At 38.1% G+C, this 20,882-nt stretch overlaps 1 protein-coding gene across 1 annotated transcript in view; it reads right to left on the bottom strand.

Annotated features, from left to right (window-relative positions):
• The window catches only part of LOC137445421 (uncharacterized), a 79,258-nt gene that overhangs the window by 31,068 nt on the left and 27,308 nt on the right, over positions 1 to 20,882 (bottom strand). The window contains exons 22-43 of the mRNA XM_068147124.1: positions 19,474 to 19,633; positions 18,327 to 18,406; positions 17,674 to 17,854; positions 16,364 to 16,519; positions 14,969 to 15,102; positions 13,858 to 14,016; positions 12,576 to 12,756; positions 11,940 to 12,151; positions 11,229 to 11,417; positions 10,236 to 10,375; positions 9,908 to 10,070; positions 9,714 to 9,800; positions 9,088 to 9,222; positions 8,594 to 8,713; positions 7,619 to 7,836; positions 5,941 to 6,134; positions 5,488 to 5,790; positions 4,475 to 4,704; positions 3,667 to 3,828; positions 2,838 to 2,915; positions 1,237 to 1,593; positions 307 to 663 (exon numbers count right to left, since the gene is read on the bottom strand). Coding sequence (XP_068003225.1) covers positions 307 to 663; positions 1,237 to 1,593; positions 2,838 to 2,915; positions 3,667 to 3,828; positions 4,475 to 4,704; positions 5,488 to 5,790; positions 5,941 to 6,134; positions 7,619 to 7,836; positions 8,594 to 8,713; positions 9,088 to 9,222; positions 9,714 to 9,800; positions 9,908 to 10,070; positions 10,236 to 10,375; positions 11,229 to 11,417; positions 11,940 to 12,151; positions 12,576 to 12,756; positions 13,858 to 14,016; positions 14,969 to 15,102; positions 16,364 to 16,519; positions 17,674 to 17,854; positions 18,327 to 18,406; positions 19,474 to 19,633 — 3,996 coding nt within the window. The remainder of the gene's footprint in view (positions 1 to 306; positions 664 to 1,236; positions 1,594 to 2,837; positions 2,916 to 3,666; positions 3,829 to 4,474; positions 4,705 to 5,487; positions 5,791 to 5,940; positions 6,135 to 7,618; positions 7,837 to 8,593; positions 8,714 to 9,087; positions 9,223 to 9,713; positions 9,801 to 9,907; positions 10,071 to 10,235; positions 10,376 to 11,228; positions 11,418 to 11,939; positions 12,152 to 12,575; positions 12,757 to 13,857; positions 14,017 to 14,968; positions 15,103 to 16,363; positions 16,520 to 17,673; positions 17,855 to 18,326; positions 18,407 to 19,473; positions 19,634 to 20,882) is intronic.

Here is a 20,882-nt window from a genome sequence, read left to right as displayed (position 1 = left end):
AACTTCTACTTTGATAAAAAAAGACAGACCAGGGAATATATATCCTTTGGCAAACAGTTCAAACTAAAACTGCAGTTCAGCCTTAGATGGCAGTCTTGGACTGCAAAGGCAACAAGCAGCAGCGGCTGAGCTGATCTCAGTCTCTGGGAGCACCTATGAACAGGATACATTAGACACTTTCGTTGCCTAATGCTGTAAGTCAGAAGCATCTTTAGAGTGGCTTCCAACACTCAGTTATTTTAGCCAAAACCCTGTGTGCTCTGCATTTGATCCTGACTCTCTCTTTTAAAAGCCTCCAAGAGCTACCTGCAGAAGCTGACATTCTGTTTCTGCTTCCAGTGTCCATTCAGCTTTCTTCTGATTGCAGAAATCTCCTCTAGCTTTAAGTTTACATTTGCCAGCCTGCAGTAATAAAATGCCCTCAGTGGTGGAGTCTGTGGCTGCAGATAACAGGACTGAGTTTTCAGAAGGCAGCCCAAGCTGGCTCAGCCAGTGAACTGAATGCCTGAGCATCCCTTGGAGTTTATATTCATGTTCGCAGGAAGTGTCTATCTGCACATCAAGTGTTCTGCCATCACACTGGAGGTTCATTAACAAGCCAACGTTGCAGATGTTCTGTTGGAACGAGCCCCCAAAGGCTACAGCATGAGGCAATCCCATCCTCTGCAACAGAGAAGATTATACAATTTAAAGTAAATAAGGCAAAGCAACTGTCTTCCTAATTAGTTTCTCAGTAGTAAGACAGCATTTCTTCTTTCTGAACCAATAGTCTTTTGAAAGGACCATACAAGACAGCTTTTATTTCACAGAGAAATCTATGCAACAGGAGAAAAAGAAACAAAAAATAAATGGCATGGGGGAAGAAAACCAAAGAACCTTACAACAGTGTTTTCATAAGTACTGTAGAAGTTTGTAATTCCAAAGAGAATCTCCACAATTTCAAACAGAAAGGAAATACTTTTCACTAGATTCCAGGACAAAAGCTCATTGTAATTAAAAGAAACTATTATTAAGCAACTATTTTACGGTAACAGCAGTAACATCTCCCACTGTATTACTCCAAAAAGTTAACTTCAAATACACTCAGCAAGTCTTCTGACTCATTGCTCTGCCACAAAAACTTCCATAAGAAAAACTCTCTCTTCCCTAAATAATTGTGTGAGGAGCTATTTATCTATGACTCTTGATCTGAAATACAGAGACTATAACATCATAGAGGAAATACTCCAGGCTTACCTCTAGAGTGTCACACTTGTTTCTAAAGGTAAGTACCCATTTTGTATCTGTTTCATTACTTGCCAGGCTCACTTCTCCATCAACTTTCAAACTGCAAAGCCCAAGGACAACAGCAAGCATGCCCTTGTACTTGTCACTTCTTAGGGCTGACACCTTCACCTGGTTCTCTCTGGCAATTCCCAGAGACTGAAGCAAAGGAAAAGAATGCTGGAAGTCAATTTCTAAATGAGGCTGGATGTTAGCGGTGGCATGGACTTGCAAGCAGGCAAACGTGTCAGGAAAAGAAACACATCCAAAGAAGATGCCAGTAAAATTGTTGGTAAACATTGACCCATTCAGTGAAACTCTTGCTGGAGTCTGAAAAATTAAGCAAAATCATTGTCAAGTTTGTTTTCTTGTCAGGCCATACACTGGTTTTAAATGTTTATGTTGCTAAAAGAGAACAATTTCCCTTCTACCATTTTGTGTTTATCCTACATATTTATAAATGCCTAAGCAAATGGAGAGATGGCCTTCATTTGAGAGCTCCATAACAAAAAGAACAGAAAAAAAGCCCAACTCCACAACAATTACTAATACCAGAAAAATCAACTGCTATTGCTTTTACTATCCCCACTTCTGGTTTTATTATAAGTAAAAAGAGCTCTGTCACTGTGAGAATGTGTTCAGCTCCTAGCAGCAGTGACAAGTGTAAATGCATATCACATCCATGTTATACAAGGGGAGAACTGAAATGCATTTGCCTTTTATGTCATTAGAACACACATGGGAATCAGAGTTGGTAGTTATTGTCTTTCTAGAGACAAACATAACCTTCTGTAATGTCACTCACAAGTTTTTTACACATTCTTTAAAATCTATCAGATTATAAAATGTATCTCCAACAATGCAAGAGCCACAGGAACTTTCACAAACAGATGGTTAGCTAGAAAGAACAGAAAACGCAGAAGTAAACCATGCAGGTCTCAGCTTATGCCTCCAATGCTCCCTTGTCCAGCTTGTATTAGGTCAGCTGCTCAATAAAAGAGCAAGACCATTTATATGAGTTCAGTTCTAACTGACAAGAGTTACAGTTTGGAGACTTCAGCTAGAAACATTGATATGACTTTCACCTTTTACCTGGTGCACATCTCTTATCTCCTTTATACTAGTTTTCTGCTAGGTGCAAGCTCTTGCACTGAGCTCTGAAACAGCACAACTTGATTGTTTGCTGTTGGACACGGGAATATCACCTTTAAAACTAAACCTGTTGGCCCCTAAACATCTCTTACCTCTACTTCATACTCTGTGCTTGGTGCACAGCTGTGCACTAAAGATCTAAATCTGTATCACCTGAATGCAAGCCTGTTGACAATTCTGATGTAGACCAAACAATCTGCTGCATGATGGTGAAACTGAGTGCAACCTTCTTCATTGACTGTTTGTATATGATCTGTTTGTATATGTGAATAAGGAAGTAAAAACATCTGAAAGTGTGTGCAAAGCTTCCAGCTAACTCAAATCCACTTCTACATCTTTGACACTTTTCAGCAGATTACCACTACTAGTGATCATTAAGACAGTATGTTGTTGATAGCAGAGTTTATAAATGAAACCAGTACCTCAAAATGATGAAATGTAATTACTCCATCACAAAGGCCAGAAAGTCGTTTGTTAGCCAACTCTCCACTGCAAGCAACCTGTTGGCATTATCAACAAAGCAGATTCAGAGCATGAAGAAAAGCAGAGGACTACAATACAAAGGAACAGCCAAAAAGCTGCTTTCAGGATAAAAAGCATGAAGATACTAAAATAGTGCTTTAAGATAAAAAGTCAGAGATTGTTTTAAAAAAAGACAGAGGCTAAGTCATGTCTTTAATTGTGCATTATCATGGCAAAATTTTATCAGCATACATAAAGACAGAATACCTTCAAACAGTAGGAAACCAGTATTTGCTGACAGAACTATTTTCAATACTCTGGCTGCAGATTTTGACAGGAGATATTGGCATTTCCTGTGTTTGGCACAGAAAATACCACTGCCACAAGTAGACAGTGTTTCTAATGCCATCAGCAGCATCCCCTGTTGCAGAAGTGAAGCCCTTGGGAAATGCTACTGGCTGTATGATAACTATTGCCATTATTAGTCACTGCTGTCAATATCACCCACAAACTGCCCTATGATCCAATGCAAACCCTACTTTAGCAAGATGGAAAAGCTGGGGCAGCATGTTACTGTGCCTGGGCAAAACCCACTCCAGTCTCATGACACAAATGTTTTGTTACCCACCACATCCTGAAAACCAAACCTGCTTTTTATTGATAAGCAAACAGATTTTAGGCTTTTTCTCCTGGTCTTGTTTGACAAAAATCTCTCTCCCTTCTGAGCTGCTAGCTTGCTCTCAAGAAAAAGCTACATCAAATATGCTACATAGTAGAATTTCTGCTAACCTCTAGTACATACGGAACAGTGTCAAACAGTCCTCCCATGTCATGGTGAAGTGAAAGAGAAATTTCCATAGTACTTCCACTGGTTTTCTTCTCTATTTCAAATTTGAGCTGTTCCATCTCCACTGTGGCTGTAATCCCTGCAGCAATTTTTTGGGTGAAATTCTATGCACAAAAGAGACCAAGTCATGCAAAGAAACAAACAACACCCAGCAACAACTGGAAAAGGGAAGGATTATTTGAGATGCAAATGAGCTATAAATTTCTCACAGATCTATAGCAGAAATGAAGATAGAAAGGAGAGTGTACCAAGTAGCAGTGTCCAGGAAATAATCCATGACACTTCTGTGGGTAGTGTTTTCAAAATGGAAAGCTATGGTAAACAGTCTTCTGCTCTTTAGCAGACATCCCAAGGATGACAACAGAAGTAGTTAAATCCAGTAGCAGATGCAGTACCTAGGCTCACTGAAACTTACCTGATGGCTATGTAATCAGGCCTACCAGTTTACTTCCCAGTTATAGCAGAAAAATAAAATAGAACTAAATTCCTGTTTCTACACAGTAATGTACTTCGCTTAAATGAGAACTGGATGTAGTATCTCATTTAGTCCAGACTCAGGTCCAAGACTCCAGATGACAACTACACAGTATGACAAGTCAAAACCCATTTCTTTCACATAGTACTTCAATACACATTCATATCAGTACCTCTGAAAAAATGGAGATGTTTGTGGAATAGTGCACAGGAATAAGCTACAGTTACTAGAAATTTTTCTGACAGAAATTACATTAGAGGCAGAACTCATCTTACCTCATAATAGCCAGCAGCTTCCACAATAAAAGGTATACCATGTTCCTTTATCTTTGAGATGTTGTGCTTTAAACTCACACATAGCTGGGATTTAGGAGGCTCTGTGGACAGTCTGCGACTTCCAAACACAGCAGTAATGCTTTCACTGCCACTCTGTAGGGCTATTGTAATGGTGTGATTTCTTATGCCGTGGTCATATACGGCAGTAAGAAAGCCATCCAAAGGCAATCCTACAGACAGGGAAGGAAAGAAACTCAACACAATACTTCTGGGTTGCCATTGTAAAACACAGAAAAGATGTATTACAGATTAAGGGAAGCCTTCTTTCATTTTATGGTAAGAAAAGACAGGCTGTTTTAAAGTGCCATCAGCCAGTTAGCTGCACTTACTGGTAATTTTAGTACAAAAGAATATAACCTACCATAAGAAAATCACATTTCAAAGAGGATTGTTAAATTAAAATCTGGCAGGCACTTTGGAAGTCAAGGATATTATATTATATTTTATTTAATAATAAAGGATATCTGTCAATGGGTGTTGTGTCTAATTCCAGATGTTAGAAAGTTTCAAAACAGATTTCTTTAGTCCAAAGTGCCACAGGTAATAAATATGCCAGTTTGAAACCATTTGTGACTTCAGCTTATGAAAACCTTTGGTTTTGCTTAGGAAACAGTGCTTGCCATATTTCAGTCTTCACTGTGATGTATTCACTGACTTTCAATGTTTCAATTCTGGTCCAGACCAAAACAGGCATAAAATATGCTTAGAGGAACTGCTCAGCATGCAGGAATACAAATGTACAAGACAGACATCATCTACTCTGAAGTAGTTCAAAGAGTTTTAAAGCCCTTTAGTATCCATTTTATTCTATTTTCTCAAGTTTCTAAAACTGGATCACATTTTGTTCTGGTGTGAGCAAATGCAGCTCATCTATTTCTACTGGTCTGCACTCATTCAGGTAAATTCACCTTGCCACCTTGTTATACCATGCCAAGTCAGAGTTTTCCTCATACCTGCATTCTGTAAAAAGCTGCTATTATGTGTGAAAGTCCCACTGACTCTGCTGTGCCCATGACTCATGAAATTGGAAAAATCTAGAGAAAGGGCTTTTTCATCCACCTGGAAGCTAGCTAGTAGCCTTTTTATCTCTTTACTCAGCTCAAGGTGTCCTTTGATTTTGGCCTCCATTGGGACTGCTTGACTCCCATTCTGAAACACAGCAAAAGTGATATTGTGTATGGTGGTATTCCCAAACACATTTCTGTTCCTCAGATGGAGTCCATATAGTGTTTTGTTGACCACCACATTGATGTTACCTGTAACAGGCAGAAATATTGCTGTCAAGAAAATCCTTTGGGAGAGAAATAACCAGAATTATATAAGCAACATAAAAAGTAATCATTAAAATTAAGAAGCTTCCCTAGATAGCAGCAGACTTAGTGGCAAAACACAAACTAGAACCCTACCATCATGACTGTTGGCTTTGCACTTCAGTAATCCATTCAGAGAAAGAAGATGAGGTATGGCTTTTAATCCCTCAAATGTGTGTTGTACTCTTCCATTTAAGGACAAAACAAAACCAACTTTCTGTTCCCTGGCTCCCATGAAATCCACATGAAGCCTATTTTCATCAAGCTTTATCTGAGAAGAGATCAAAAGTCTAAAAAGACAGAGATAAAATTTGCTAGTAAGAACTTCATATGTTTCACTCATGACTGTCAAGGCAAACTTTCTCTCACTCAAAGCAGCATCAGTGATAGCTAAGTATCTCCAAGTGTGGAGACTCCACAGGCTACCTGGGCACTTGTTCCAGTGATGTGAACCAGAGAATCAGATGCCTTGCAATAAATATATGCTATTCACCAGTCGTTTATTCACTAAACCCTCAGAGATTGGCAGACTGATTTTTGACTTCACATTTCTTGGATGCTTTTGTTACAATTTTAAACAGTAATGCCATCTGAGTTTAGGACATGAACCAACAACTGGTTTTTTTGTATCCTGGCTATGAGTTGAAGTAGTGGAGAGACAGGTCGACCTTTCAAGGAAACCTGCTGGAGCAACAAGAATTTTCTGTGTTTCAAGTGTAAGACTAAGACACAAAATTTCAGAATGCCTTCAACAAACTTCCCATTGAAATATTTGGCTTTCTAGACTCAAATATGGCTACAAAAAAATACCTAAAAGTGAGGTAATCATAGTTTCATAGTTAGATATTCCTCCTAGAAAATGATGATGAGTAAAACCTCAGTGAAAATCCACCTGATGAGAAGAACTGAACTATGAAAATCAGGGAAGTAAGGTTTGTTTCACCAGTCAGCAATTCGAGTCCATACAGATTCCACCTTTTTTATTCAATTTTTTTGTCTCTTTTTTCATCCCCGTAAAATAAATCCCCAATAAATCGTAAATCCAGAAATTTTAAGTGTTCTATTCTACTTCCTGTGCAATGAGCTGCAATAAATTGCTTTTACAACCTATCCTACTGGAAGCCCAGAACTGCAAGTAAGCTGCAGAAACATGTTGGATATTTTCCTTGAACCTTTTGGCTTATTTTTAATTTTACTAGCAAATCTAAGGAGCTTCAATTAAATGGTAGTAACTTCTGATTTCTTTAACTGTGCTTCCTCACTTTCCTTATTCCACCCAACCTGTAAACTGCAAAACACTGGTACTTCTACAAAACCATGAACTCCTTCACTGCACACCACTGTAATTATGAAATTTGAAAAGTCAGCTGGAAGACAGGTGAAACATGGGAGGGCCAAATTTCTGTTTCCTACCCCTGCCACCACAGAGCTTTTCACAGTACTGAGTAAAACTTTACTCTTCCATTGATGTAGCTTGTAAATACTAGTTCCTTACTTCTGAGAGGACAAACAATGGGTGGAAAAAATAAACTGCTCATCTAAACCCAGTATAACAGTACTCCCTGTCCATTCAAGTTGTGTTTACAGAAAACCCTAGAAAAGTTATTAGAACATGTTCATGTAACTTATTGTATCAATTTATGAAACAAAGAGCAAAAGTAACACGTATAACACGTGACGTGGAATTTGCTCAGTGCCTTCTGCAGCTCTATTATTTACATTTAAATACATGCAACAGAACACTCTTCAGCTCCTCTATTAATCTCCTCTCTACCTTGATGGAAGTATTTTGCCCATGAGCTTGAACTGTATTGATTCTGGGTTTGTCAGAACTGTCTGATGGATGAAAGCCCTCAAGTCAACAGCTCTGGCCTTCTTCCTTTTTTCACTGCTCATATCAACCTCCAGCAGCAGCACCTCCCTTCCATGGGAATGAATGTAAAGAGAGCCATTGAAATTGTTCTCACCATTACTCTTTAGAGCTGCCTGGGCCTACAACAAGAGAAGAAGAAAAAAGAAAAGAAAAAATAAAAGAAAAGAAAAAAAAAAAAGAGCAGTACATTAAGGATCTCAGTTCATAATAGAGAATACTGAAACATCAGTTTGAGGAATATGACTCCAGACAAGTTTGGCCTGGGAAAAAGCAAGGCAGGGAGTGGAAGAGGTGTTTTTAGACTTTTGTCTGACCCATCTCACACTATTTTTGTTTCTCCATGAATGTAATAGATAAGTGACCTCTCTCCCTTTCTCTCAAGGATACAGTTAATCCTGGAGACAGAACCTTTTGACTTGGTAGTAAAAGCTACAAGTGACTCCTGATTTTGCACATAAGCTTGTTACCAAGATAGAGTTTTCAACCAAAAAATTCTGAAATATGCTGAATTGTAAGTACAATTTAACATGACTTTCAGAGTCATCTGAATTTCAGCAAAAACACAAGCCACCTATTCCAGCTTCATGTAGCCATCTACACAAAATAAACTCTAACCACAGAAAGCTGTTTCCCTAACAATTTACACCTCTCCACTACACAAACTGAACTGCATAGGAGTTGACCAGCTTTGTAGTACACACACACACACATTTGTATTCCCATGCCTGAAAGTTAATTGTAAAGTAATGCACAGCACAAAGTTCATCAGCTGCCAGACTAACATATTCCAAACAAGAGACTCAACACAGCTCTGAGCATACGACCTTCAAAAGCTGCAAATTCAAGCACGGAGACTTTGGTAATGAGGGAACTCACCTGTGAGGACAGATTCCCGTTGATGATGGTTTTTACACTCACACCATAGTCAAAGTGTTCCAGTTTAGTCTGCTTGGAAAACAGCTCCCCACTTAGGCCCATTGCTTGTGGCAGCTCAAGCTATTTGACAAAGCAAAATGCAAACACAATCACTGCATTCCCACCAACTTCTTCATGTGATTTGACTGCTGAACTTTTAGCATGAACTGGAGGATAAGCAAAGGTGTGTTATATCCAGTTTTATTGACAAATAAATCAAATGCAGAAAAAAGTACGAAAACAAAAGGTCAGTATGTTTGTTACCAGATATTATAGATACAGATTACTATTTCATCTCCAGAAATCCCTAGGGCCTTTGTCAGGGCCAGGATTTTATTGAACTAGAAAGTTTACAAGCATAAAATAATCATAATTCTAAAGACAATGCAGTAAAGCAGCCACCAGGACATGGAAAACAAAACAAAACAAAACAACATAAATGAAAACCACTATACCTGGAATGAATGTGTCACATCCATGTGTAAAAGATGCCGGAAGTCTGCCTTACTGGATTTGTCCTCATACCTCCCTAAAAACCTGAGAACATGCTCCTTATTGACCTTCAAGGCAGTCTCAAGCTGATGCTTCACCTATGTGTTGAGAATGTGAATAAGTAAATTGCAGTAAGCATCAGCCCTGTGTATTAAGAAAGATGAGAGAAGTCATTCACAAGCATTATGAAAAATTAAAGAGTTGTAAGCTATTACATTATGGTTCAGAATGAAAGATGAGCAAAGCAGGAAAAAAATAACTGCATTTGGTAAGAAAGATGGATACATCTAGACAAGAATGAGAACCCTGAATCTGTTTCTCCCCAGTACTTAGTAGTAGGAGTAATATTAATGCATAATATTATTTGCAAAACACTGTATTATTATCAAATATTACTACACAACATAGTATTGTTATACAAAACATTGTATCAGAGAGGCACCAACCACATCATTACCCTCTGAACTTCGTGGTTGCAACATTTGTATGGTGAGGAACTAAATATCTATAGCAAGTTAGGTCTGAAAAGCCAATAAACTAAACCGGTAATGAAACTCTCCTAACTGAATATGATGGGAAATTTACTCACATTTTGGTGACTCTGAGTTAAAATGCATATCTCAACATCTCTGGGAAACAATGTGTAGTTATAAGGATGAGTTAAGTCAGCACAAATCTAAAAGAAATGAGAGGAAATCCAAGGAACATAAGATATATACAGCAAATCACTCATTTCTGGCATTTTTGGTGTGTCAGATTAAAAGAAATTCTTGTATAACTCACATAGGGGTTTTCAGGTTGGTAACCAAGTGTCAGAGTTTGAACTGTTTCATCCACCCCATTTATCAAAACTTTTGTTTCCAAGAAATAGTATTTTTGCTTTTTGTCAACAGTAAATGTCTCCTGAAGAAGGAAGCTCTGCAGAATGGGTACTTTAAAAGGATGCCTGGGACAAAACAAGGAATTAGCAAATTGTAAAAGATCAATAGACAAATACAAACGGAAATCACGCAGAGTTCAACTTCAAAATTTTGTATTGCAGATACCATCAGGGTGCTAGGTAAGCCAGATCATTACAACTTCAGAGACAGAAATAATACAAGTACTGAACCTAAAATGGAGGGTTCCACGTTTTTGATAAAGCATCTTCTCCTTCCTCAACTCTTCTATCTGACCTTCAAATTGCAGCACGACAGGCAGACTTTTATACTCTCTCCATACTGTCTTCACAGAAAAGTTTGTCTTCCTAGGCTGCAATCAAAGCGTGAGACAACAAGAAGAAAGGGTAATTGCATCAGATATACTGCATTCATATTCAGAACATCGATATTGAAACCACATTCTTCATTAGGCTGCAGTGAGGCTTTCATTTCACCAATCAAGCCCTTTCTGTTTTAGTTTAAATCATGATCTCCATTTATATGGCATTAAAAGTAACTTACGTAGAAAACTGACGTCAGCAGAAGACTAATGACCTGTAATGTATCACTTGAGTGTAACCTATTCGCATTATGAGCAAGCTTCAGCTACGGCTATCAGTAAATTTACACACAAAAAATGCCTTGCTTTTCAAAGCATGGAATGCTATGACTAGAAAAGTACTTTAACCTTTCCTGCAAGGAAGTGACCTAACTATCTCCTTGGAGAACAAACGGTTGATCACCCTTCCTGCGCTGCAGACATCAAACAAAGGGAAAATCATTTCCAGATTGGAAGGCATGTAGAAGCTACAACAGGGTAAATGCCTAGGCTTTTACTATGCTCACTAGCAGGCAAGCTATTTTGATTCTCAAAGACAGCAGATTCTTCCATACCTGCCACACATCTGCATCAAAATACAAGTAATCAGATCTACAACTCTCTCATCTCTTTTTGTCCTTTCCTCCCCAACTTTCTGTCTGTAGATGGCCTCACAAATAAGGGAGAAGTACTCAAAACTACAAGAGATTAGTTTTTACTTTCTTTTTGAACCTAGTTTTACACTGCAGGTTGTCAAACAGACAGAAATAGAAGCAGCAGTAGGAGTGTTTAAGTTCCACACTAGCAATAACAGCTCTCAGGACAGTGGCAGACCTGAAAAACAAAGACTGTATTTCTTTCTTACCACTGACAGATTTTGATAGCTGGCTGTGAAGTTAAATTCCTGTTTTGAGCTCTTTATCTTAAAGCAGAGAAATTTGTCTCGTTCATTATTCTCCAGATGAATCTCACTCTTCACAAGCTGATTCCACAGAGATACCATTTCACTATAGCTGTGCAAAACACTCCTCCCAAGATGATTAAATGTGGATGCCTGAAAATCAAAGAGAAATAGATTAGCCTGGCTGAGTTAGGGCAGACAGAATCCTACAGAGATTACATGAATGTGTTTTCTTGGGAAAGATCGTTACAAGAACTATTAGGAGTAGGGTGCCACACTCTCCATTATCAAAACATTCTGAGTTGTCATAGACATCTTAAACTTTATTTTATCCCTTCTAATGAAAGGGGAGAGAAAAGACTTCCATTTCAAAGAAGGGAGAGATGGTGGCCCTAACATTTTTTCAAAGCTAATACAGAGACCTTGGCTGTGCTGGTTCAGCTGCCCCAAAGGAAGAATAGCTAGCTCATCATTTAAGCATAGGCAATAGACGAACATGGGCATTTGAAGCTCCTCTCTTATAAGCTGGTGCACAGTGCATGAGTTTGTCTAACAAGCTACTTCACACAGCATGCTGAACAAGTGCTATTTCAGTACAACCACAGTTCTATTGGGTATCTATCACAAAGCTCTTTCACCAAAGCCATATACTAAAAGAAGCATCATGTTACTAACCTGCAAGTACTTGGTAGCTGGTGTGTAAATATGAACTTTTCCTTCCTTCTCATTGCCTTGATCTCTATAGAACAGTTCCACTACAAGATTCTTAATGGAGAGAGCTTTTCCTGTTGTCATTTCCATAGTCAGTAAATAAGCAGAATGCTGAGGCTGCTGTAGCTTGTGAGCTGCATATAGATACAGCCACGGAGTGTCTATATTTAAGTAACCTGGAAGGAACATATATTAAAGCTGGCAGAAAAGTGAGATTTCAAGCTACCTGGATCCTAACTCTGCAATAAAGCTGCTTACAGCTAACTTGCAAGTAAATGGCAAATACAAGGAACATAAAGCCTTCAAAAATGGCAGACAGCACAAGGGATAATGGCCACAAATAGCAGCTAAGGAATTGCTGGAGAGGCTAGGCAGCTAGGCTGTGGAAGGTTGGAGATTCCAAAAACTCAGATACACAAACCACATCAGATGTGATCTGCTGTTAGGAACAGTCCTGACATGAGCACGAGGTTGGTCTATGTAATGTCTTTCTATGATTCTGTTACACCTATGCAAAACTACCTCCTAAAACCCCAGCAGCAGCCTTCAGTGTCTGGCTTTTCTAATAACAGTCTGGAAAAATAGTTTGTGGTACTTCACCTTCCCAGTTCTTCAGGTCATTTCTGGATGCATCTTTCCACTGCAGCCCAGCCACAAATGGCACATGGTCATTATACTGCACCTCAAATCTGGTGCTGCTCTGTGAATAAACTTGAAAGTTGTGTGAGTGCTGCAGCTGGGTCCTGTAAGTGACTTGCCTTTCCAGAGCTTGCACAGTAAACTGCGAAACAAGTGAAGCAGGATTCAGTCCAGAGGGCTGTCTAAGCTAACACACACAGACATAATAGCAGAAAGGTCACAGCTAGTGCCTCTGCTCTGCACATTTGCTGTTGACTTTGTAACTTTTCATGTATGCTGACCAATTACAGACTGAGATTTCTTTAATATGCAATTGTTATATCTATTAGAAATTCATAAAAGAAAATGTCCACTAATTTTTAGACCGTTTACACCTTGCTGGACTATAATGCTAGGCCAGTCTATGCTGGGATCACAGATAATTCTATACTTACAGGTACTCCCTATGGAAATAGAATAATGACAACCCACCTCGGAAAATTGCTACCTATTCTAAGACAATAACAGAGAAGACCTGGAAGTTCTAAGAAATAATGTAAAACAGCAATAGTTTCTGTAGCTTCTGTAAGAAAAGCAAAAGGTAAGAGGGTATGTCAATACTAATAATTATTTTCTTTCCTTTTGTTACCCATAGAATATGCTTCAAAAGGCAGCATAACCCCCTTCTGAAGCTTTTAATTACATTTTATTACATGGAAAAACTTTCTTCAGAGCCAAGACAGAAATCAATTTATAACTTCCCACCACCAAAAAAAACCAAACCACAAAAAAAAACCCCAAACAAACAAACAAAAAAACCCACCACCAAAACCAGGTCTGATCTTAGTTCAGCTACTGCATTCCACACCAACTTCCATCTAAATGCTGTAATATTCTAAGTTATTATAACCTGCACCCTCCTTCCCATTGTGTGAGCAATGCAACCTTTGTAAATCTCTGCAGTAATTTTGTATGTACAAACTCTGCAGAAAAGCCAGGACCACATTATATACAAACCTTTTATAGTACTTAAGAAACTCATCTGCTGCCTTTCTCTTGTGTGTTTTAAATGTCAATGACCTCTATGTGCCTGGGTTAAAACCATACCTAATTCAACTTACTAGGTCTGAACGTCTGACGTATGATTAATGTGCAGTATGGTTAGAAAAAAAAGTCTTAATGAACAAATTCATCCCAAACTTTTTCTTAGCTTTCCTATTCCATGCTGAATAGCAAGACCTTCACGTCAAATAATCATGATTACCTCCATGAAATAGTTGACTAGAGATGAACTGGAACTGTTCTTAAATGCTTGGCTGATCAACAGTTTCTTCTTGTTGTTTATTTCATTCCAGTGTTTGCCATAGTTCACTTCCATCTGGGAGGAAAGCCAAGATGCACTTGCTTCATGTTTCAGGTGAACCTAAAGAAGAGAAAACCACCTTTTCCTGTAAGTCGTGCCGCCTGTTTTATTCACTGCTGGTAACTGCAAAATATTCCCAACAGCAAGGCAAAAGAAGAAAGGGTTACATTTTCCAAAGGAAAATCATGTTCCAACAGAAGATACAAATTCGGTGTACAAAGCCCAAAACTTTAGCCTAAGCACTGCCAGAATAATTGCTTTTCTCAAAAGCCAAAGTAACTGGACTCAGGTACTCTTGAACTAACCCACGGATTCACTGTGCAGCTGGCAAGCCTCACAAGATCGCACTTCATGGGAAATCCTAATACTTCTTGGCTAATTTAGACCAAAAGCAAACCTGAAAGGATACATTTCCTTTTAATTGAGAAGCTTATTTTTCAGTTAGCTTTCTATTCTGCAGCAAGCACCCAGTGTTAACGGTAATTTTCCTTTAATTTAACCTCTGTCTTTGTGCCATCTGTAAATGAAGACATTTTAAACAGACCTTCTTTTCTACATGGAAGGGTCACATACACTGAAATTTCTAAGAAACCATATAAATCTGGACCAGAAAATTAATACAGAACATTGTAAAATGCCTTACTTTCCAGGCGTACAAGTTCTGATGAATAAGTAAAGAGAGTTTCTGGCTTGAGTTGCAAAAGGACATAATAAACATTAATATTATTGTCTTATATATATAACAAACATTTCCACAACAAATGTTCTGCAGAAGTTCTGGGAATGAATGCATTCAAAAAATTACATAACTGGAGAGTTCTATCACTTATACCTGAGATGAACTGCACAAATCAACTACTTGACTAGGTATCTGTGCCAACGCGGAAAGGAAAGAGAAGCAAAACAAGAAGAAAAAGACTGATCCAAAAAGGGTATCTCAAGCATTGCTCTGTTCAAGCCCCTCAGGACACAAGGGTACTCAGCACACAAGTGCTTTGGTCAGTATCTCTACCTTGTGATTATAGTTCGGAGTCTGCATACAGTGAAATTCATGGCCAATATCAAGTTTGTATACCGCATGTGCATCTGTCTCCTTTGTCATCTTTTGCAGCATACCGCATTCATGATGAAGGTTTTTTGCCTCTCCTGTTCAAGTTAAATCACAAAGGTGCCTATTTAAATAAATCAGAAGTAAACTTTCAAAATATTATTAGTATAAATCTAGTGCTGGCTTCAAGGTTTCTATTTTTCCAAATCATTACAGTGAAATTTATCTGGTTTTCCAGATAGATACTTGCTGAAGTATCCAATCAGTCCAAAGGAAAGCACACGTGTAATGGATCTGCATTTAAGAACAGTGAGTTTGTATTTGCTAGAACAGTGAGTTTGGATTTGCTAGACAAGTGATTGATAGCTACAAAAATGAAAATACTACCACAGTAAAAAGTAAACAAGAAGCAGATATTTAATTCATGTAAGAGGTCTGGCAGTATGCCCTGTACAGGTGACAGTGTTGCTGTCAAAACATTGTTTCTGACACCTGAACTTACTTTCCTGCCACATGTATGTTCGACCTAACAGCATTCAACAGCTTTGTACTTCTGAATACAGGCATGCTGCATATGCAGAACTATTTGTAAAACTTTGGAAAAAATGTGTTAGGCATTGTAAATATTTTTTTTCCTACAAGCTGCCCTACAAATGAAAACCCTGGGAATAGCCACATTACAGGTTTTACACAGAAGAGTTTGAGACTTTGTTTATCATAATTTGAAATGTCTCCAAGTTCAGACAATTAGAAGTAACTGGTTTGTATGAAGAATGGAATAAAAATGATCCAATGATTTAGACCAATATTGTTTAAGTAAAGCAAAGGCTTTCCTGAGATGTTGACCATATTTTCATATTTTGTCAACTCACTGTTACTTCAGAGGCAAGAGATAAACATGGGAACTAAGTTCATTACTTAGATGGAATTTTACCTCAGTGAAGTAAAAGCACTACAAACTAACCATGACCAGCCTTTGCAGCTTTCTTGGGGTCTCACAATATTTGATGATCTTTTGTTTCTACTCAGCTCCTGATATCACAACTTTACATGACATCTTAAATAAAAAGCTTCTAGCTCTTCTGGTCACTGAGAAAAAGCTTAAAATAATGAATCTGAAGTTTCAACTAATTAGTTGGATTACTTTGTTTGCTTTTTTTTGTCTTTGGTTTTGTGCTTGTTTTTTTAAATACAGTACTTCTACAAGGAATCACTTGCTGACTGCTTGTCATAGGTCTCAGATCACAGTTTAAAAGTAAATAGAAATCTTTCTTGTTAAGAGTGTCCTAAAATAGGCAAATGATTAGCAGAAAAATGAGACAAAGAGAATGCTTTCACTTTCCCACTTTTTTACTGTACCTAGGAGTCCATATTTTATCGTCGAACTGTGCGACCACAAGCCCTCATGCTGCTGGAGAAGACCAATGACATGAAGTCCAAGAACACCTGGAAGGTAAGTCTCCCCTTTCAGTGAGTATTGTCTCAGCTTATCATCAACCTTTTTCTCCAGAAATCCTACAAAAAGAGAAGAACTGATTATGCAGAGATAGAACATAAAGTTACTTTAGCTAGTAAATGGAATACTACAGTGAAACAACACAAATGCATTCAGGCTTCTGCTAACTGAGGAACCCCACAATGTACTCCTCATACTGGGGGGGGGGAAAATAATAATTAAAAAAAAAATATCAAGCTGGATATTCTGTCCTTCTCTGACTATATATATAGCCTGTAGACTGTATTTCTTAGACACTGCTCGAAGTTTAGTGAAATGAATGAAGCCAAAGCTGCTTCCAAAAGGAAAATCAATTCTAACAGACTGATCTTTTAATTAACTAAGGCCTAATGTGAACCTGTAGATTTATTTACCTCTACATCAAGTCAGAGCTAGGTTGTGGCTTTGCATCAAAAGAATGCTCCAGCCTAGTTCTCAAGGTATAAGAGTCAGACATTGGACCAGAACCATTTTTAGGTGCAGTCACTGACATTTCTTGTGAGAGCTAAAAGAGAAAGATTTCACCAAAAAATGATCTCCCCAAAACCAAACTGGCATTCTATATTCCTTAAAAGTTTATTTGAAAATACTGTGTAATCCAACACTTCAAGTGTCTTTGCCACATGGAGACTACAGTAAGACAAAGGAAAAAATGAGAGCCTCAGACTTAAGTTACTGGTTTATTCCACTGTATTAATTTACCTTCTAACAAAACAATGTTATACAAATAGTAAAGCCCCCTTTCTGATAGTTTCTCTAATGGTTTCTTCTTAGTGTATTTGTGAGAAAAAAAAGATGTCAAGATTTTTAGAACAAGAGGTCTTAAGAGACTTTTAGCCCCATGTATATCTCTCTGCACCATTTTGTACTAATAAAAGTGAAAAACTATTTTAAGAGCTGTGGGGATTTTGTTCTGTTGGGTGACTCCTTATAACTTATTTCCTCCAGCCTCTTTCAACAGTAATTAAAAGCAGAATTAAATCACAATTCATTTTATAATTCCTGTTATTCTGAAAACCATGGCAGTACTATTTTATCAAGGAAAATCACTTCCCAAAACAGTCTTATGATCTGAAAGGAGCTATAGAAATGTGTGTCCAATATCAGGAAACCTTATATATTAAGGGCGCCAGAACTTACATTTGTATGACAAATACTATTATTGTCCTCTGACCTGAAAGAAATGCAGCATCCTTCAATAAATTATTCAGGGATACTGAAAAAGCTATCTTCTTGCCAAGTTGTTTAGTGATGTTTCCTGACAGAATGATAGGACTGCTTTGCTTTATCAGTTTTACCTCCAGTTGGGTCATGTATCTTTGCTCTCCACTCAGCATCCGTAAATTTGTCATTCCCTAGAATAAACACGTAAGAGGGGAAAAAAAAAACCAAACACACCCAAGCTTCAAGTCACTCAACAGTACAAACTGTTTTGAGAAAGCAACAACAGACTCAGGAATTTCAGAAATGAAATGAGGAAGAAAAGAGATTCTTTTTCTACAGATCCAGAAAGCCTCCTTCCACCTCCTCAAACCATAAAACTTGCTGTAATAAATAACACTGTAGTACTTTAACACTGCAGTAATTTAACTCAAAGGTTTTGAGTACATCTGAATGTGAAAACATTGCTTTAGATTATTTGCAGAAGCCATGCCCTAAAAGCTTTTAAAACTCTGTAATACCACTATAATAAAGGTAACTAGTCATTTCTCTGATGGATTGCTCACAAAGCTATTGTTCAATATTTGTATTTTTAATTGCCCTGCTCTTCTGTGCTTTTGTTTAAGCTTTCATCCTAGTCTGAGAGCTTGTGATCTCAAAACATACCTTAATGTAATACACATCTTCATCATCTACTATCAGTTCCAGGTGTCCAAGTTGTGTATTTTCAGAAAACTCAATTTTCCCTTGGAGAAAAATAGAAGTGTTTACTTTTTTCTGGACATATGCTGTTCAGTGATCCTTCATAAAACTGTACCCAAAATCATAATTGCCTTTGTTGTGAACAATAAGTTCACAGAGTAAGAACATAATAAATACCAGAGCAAAGGAAAAAAGTTAGGAACAGAATTTGCAAGGACATTGAAGTGCCCTCAGGATATGCATCTCACTTTGAAAGGCCATTCTGAGAACAGTAATTGAGAAGAGGCAATGAAGCTGCCTCCTATGAATCAGCTTAGTTCTGGAAGCAATTTACACACTTCCTTTAGGCCTGTGCTAAAACCTGTAAGCTGTGGAGACATTTCATGAGCTCACACCACTGTGCATACAAAGCTTTGCACAGTGTAACTAAATCTTTCATGCAACCCATTTGAAAATAATCAGGATTAAAAAACAAACAAACACCAAAACAAAACTCTGGGGGGACAAATTCTAAATATAGGATATGGTGAATACAAAACCAAAACATCACTTGACCAGTATATCAAAGATCCTGAAGTATGTTGTCTATACTACTACCATATATTTATCAGTTTATATTTCATCAATGTGTGTGCTGATTTTGTTTTCTGTGTTACACTGTGATTTGGAAGCTATTTTTTATTGTAATGCACAGCAGCATCACAGTTGGTACTCCGCTGATTTGGTAACAAGTAATTTCTTATCATAAGTAAGAGAGTACAGCAAACTAAAATTCAGGCACACTAAGGCCAGTTCCACATAAAGGAAAGATTACAGAGAACAATTCACTGTGTTCCTTAACCTGAACTTCATCCATACTGGTACGGGCTTTCCTCTTTAACATGCATGAGCCAGGTACTGAACTTCTGGCTGTGCCAAACAGCCTCTGCCAAAATGCAGAAATTCCTGGGAATGGAGGTCACCCAAAGCAGCTAATTGAATGTCTATCACTCAAGAATATGGTTTTAGCATTAGATTACTGTCTGAAACATACTGTTATTTCTCTGTTAATTCTAATGAAGGTCTCCTAACTGACATTAAGTGATTATATGGTTCATAGCTGAAAACCTACCATCAATCTCGATTTTTTTCTTAGGTTGTATAAATCGGACTCTGAATTTCTTTTGTGGGATACTAAAATTTAGGTCAACACCAACATCCCTTTTCAAATCTGACTTTGGAGTCCCAATGAAGAAGTGAAGGACGGCTTCATTTGGGATCCATGAACTCTCCTGGAAGAAAGAAAGGATAACCACATTTGCAGTTGGCAGAGCATCTACAAAACAATCTATCAAAACTGAGTTACATCACATGATCACAATCACCTTCATAGCTACAGAAATTTTTCTCTTATCTGCTTTCAAGATTTTCAGCAAGAAATTTGATTTTTCCAGGCTGTATTTTCCATTCCCTGTCCAACACCTTGAATCTCACAGCATACTGACCTTCTCTTGAAATGATGCTGAATCCTGCCAAAATGTATGGAAAAACCAGACGACACTTCCAGTTATAAATTTAAGCTCCAGAGCTCATACTTAAGTGACTAGAATTTGGCAGGGGCACTAAGCAGGGGGATACAGTACATAGCACTGTGACCTCTCTAGTAGGTGCCTTAGTTGGCAGTTTTGGCCTTGCCCTGCCTATAGACAGTAGATTCACTGGCAGAGGGAAATGCCTGTTCCCTCTCCTGCTTTTACTAGAGAAAGTCAGAAAAATTATATACTGAAGGGAGAGTCACCCTGCTTATTGCTGTCATCTCACTGTCTTAGAAATATTGAGCAGCCATTGAATACAGCCAAAGCTCAAGTAGTCTCCCCCTAAGAAGAATTATCTCAAGCCCAGCAGCATAGCTGGGCTGTGATGAGTTCAGTTACGGCCTATGTAAATACCTATACTACCCTTCTAGAAAAAGCCTGCAGAGGATGAAAAACATTCATGAAACCTTGAGCTTGCCCAAACAAACATTTTAAAACCACTTACAGCCTTCTGGAGTGGATTCATGAGAGCCTAACTTCTACTTTTAAACATGATGTTTAATGTAAAATAATGATTTGGGTTCTGAGGGTTTTTCCCACACAGACAAGTAAGTTATCGAAGTGAAGCCAGGTTGCTTAGTACTGAGCACCAAGCAAAAAATCCTGGATTCTACTTCCAACTCAATCAGTCTTATCCAGCCAAATGACTTAGTATTTGTGTTTTCTGTTTTGTATATGGAAATAGTATTCACCTGCAATCATATCTGTAGTTTGTTTTCAACATATTTTCCCAGTCTAATCATAGAATCAAGGCACTGTTAGGGTTGGAAGGGACCTCAAGGATCGCCTAGTTCCACCAACCCTGCCAGGGGCAGGGGCACCTCACACTACATCCGGTTGCTCAGAGCCACATCCAGCCTAGCCTTAAAAACCTCCAGTGATGGGGCTTCTACCACCTCCCTGGGCAACCTGTTCCAGTGTCCCACCACCCTCATGGTGAAGAATT

This window comes from Melanerpes formicivorus, unplaced genomic scaffold (genome assembly GCF_026170545.1).
Source record: "Melanerpes formicivorus ecotype bairdi unplaced genomic scaffold, bMelFor1.0.p_v2 SCAF_14, whole genome shotgun sequence".
In the NCBI taxonomy this organism is placed as follows: Eukaryota; Metazoa; Chordata; class Aves; order Piciformes; family Picidae; genus Melanerpes; species Melanerpes formicivorus.
This window is presented reverse-complemented; position numbering and strand designations above follow the sequence as displayed.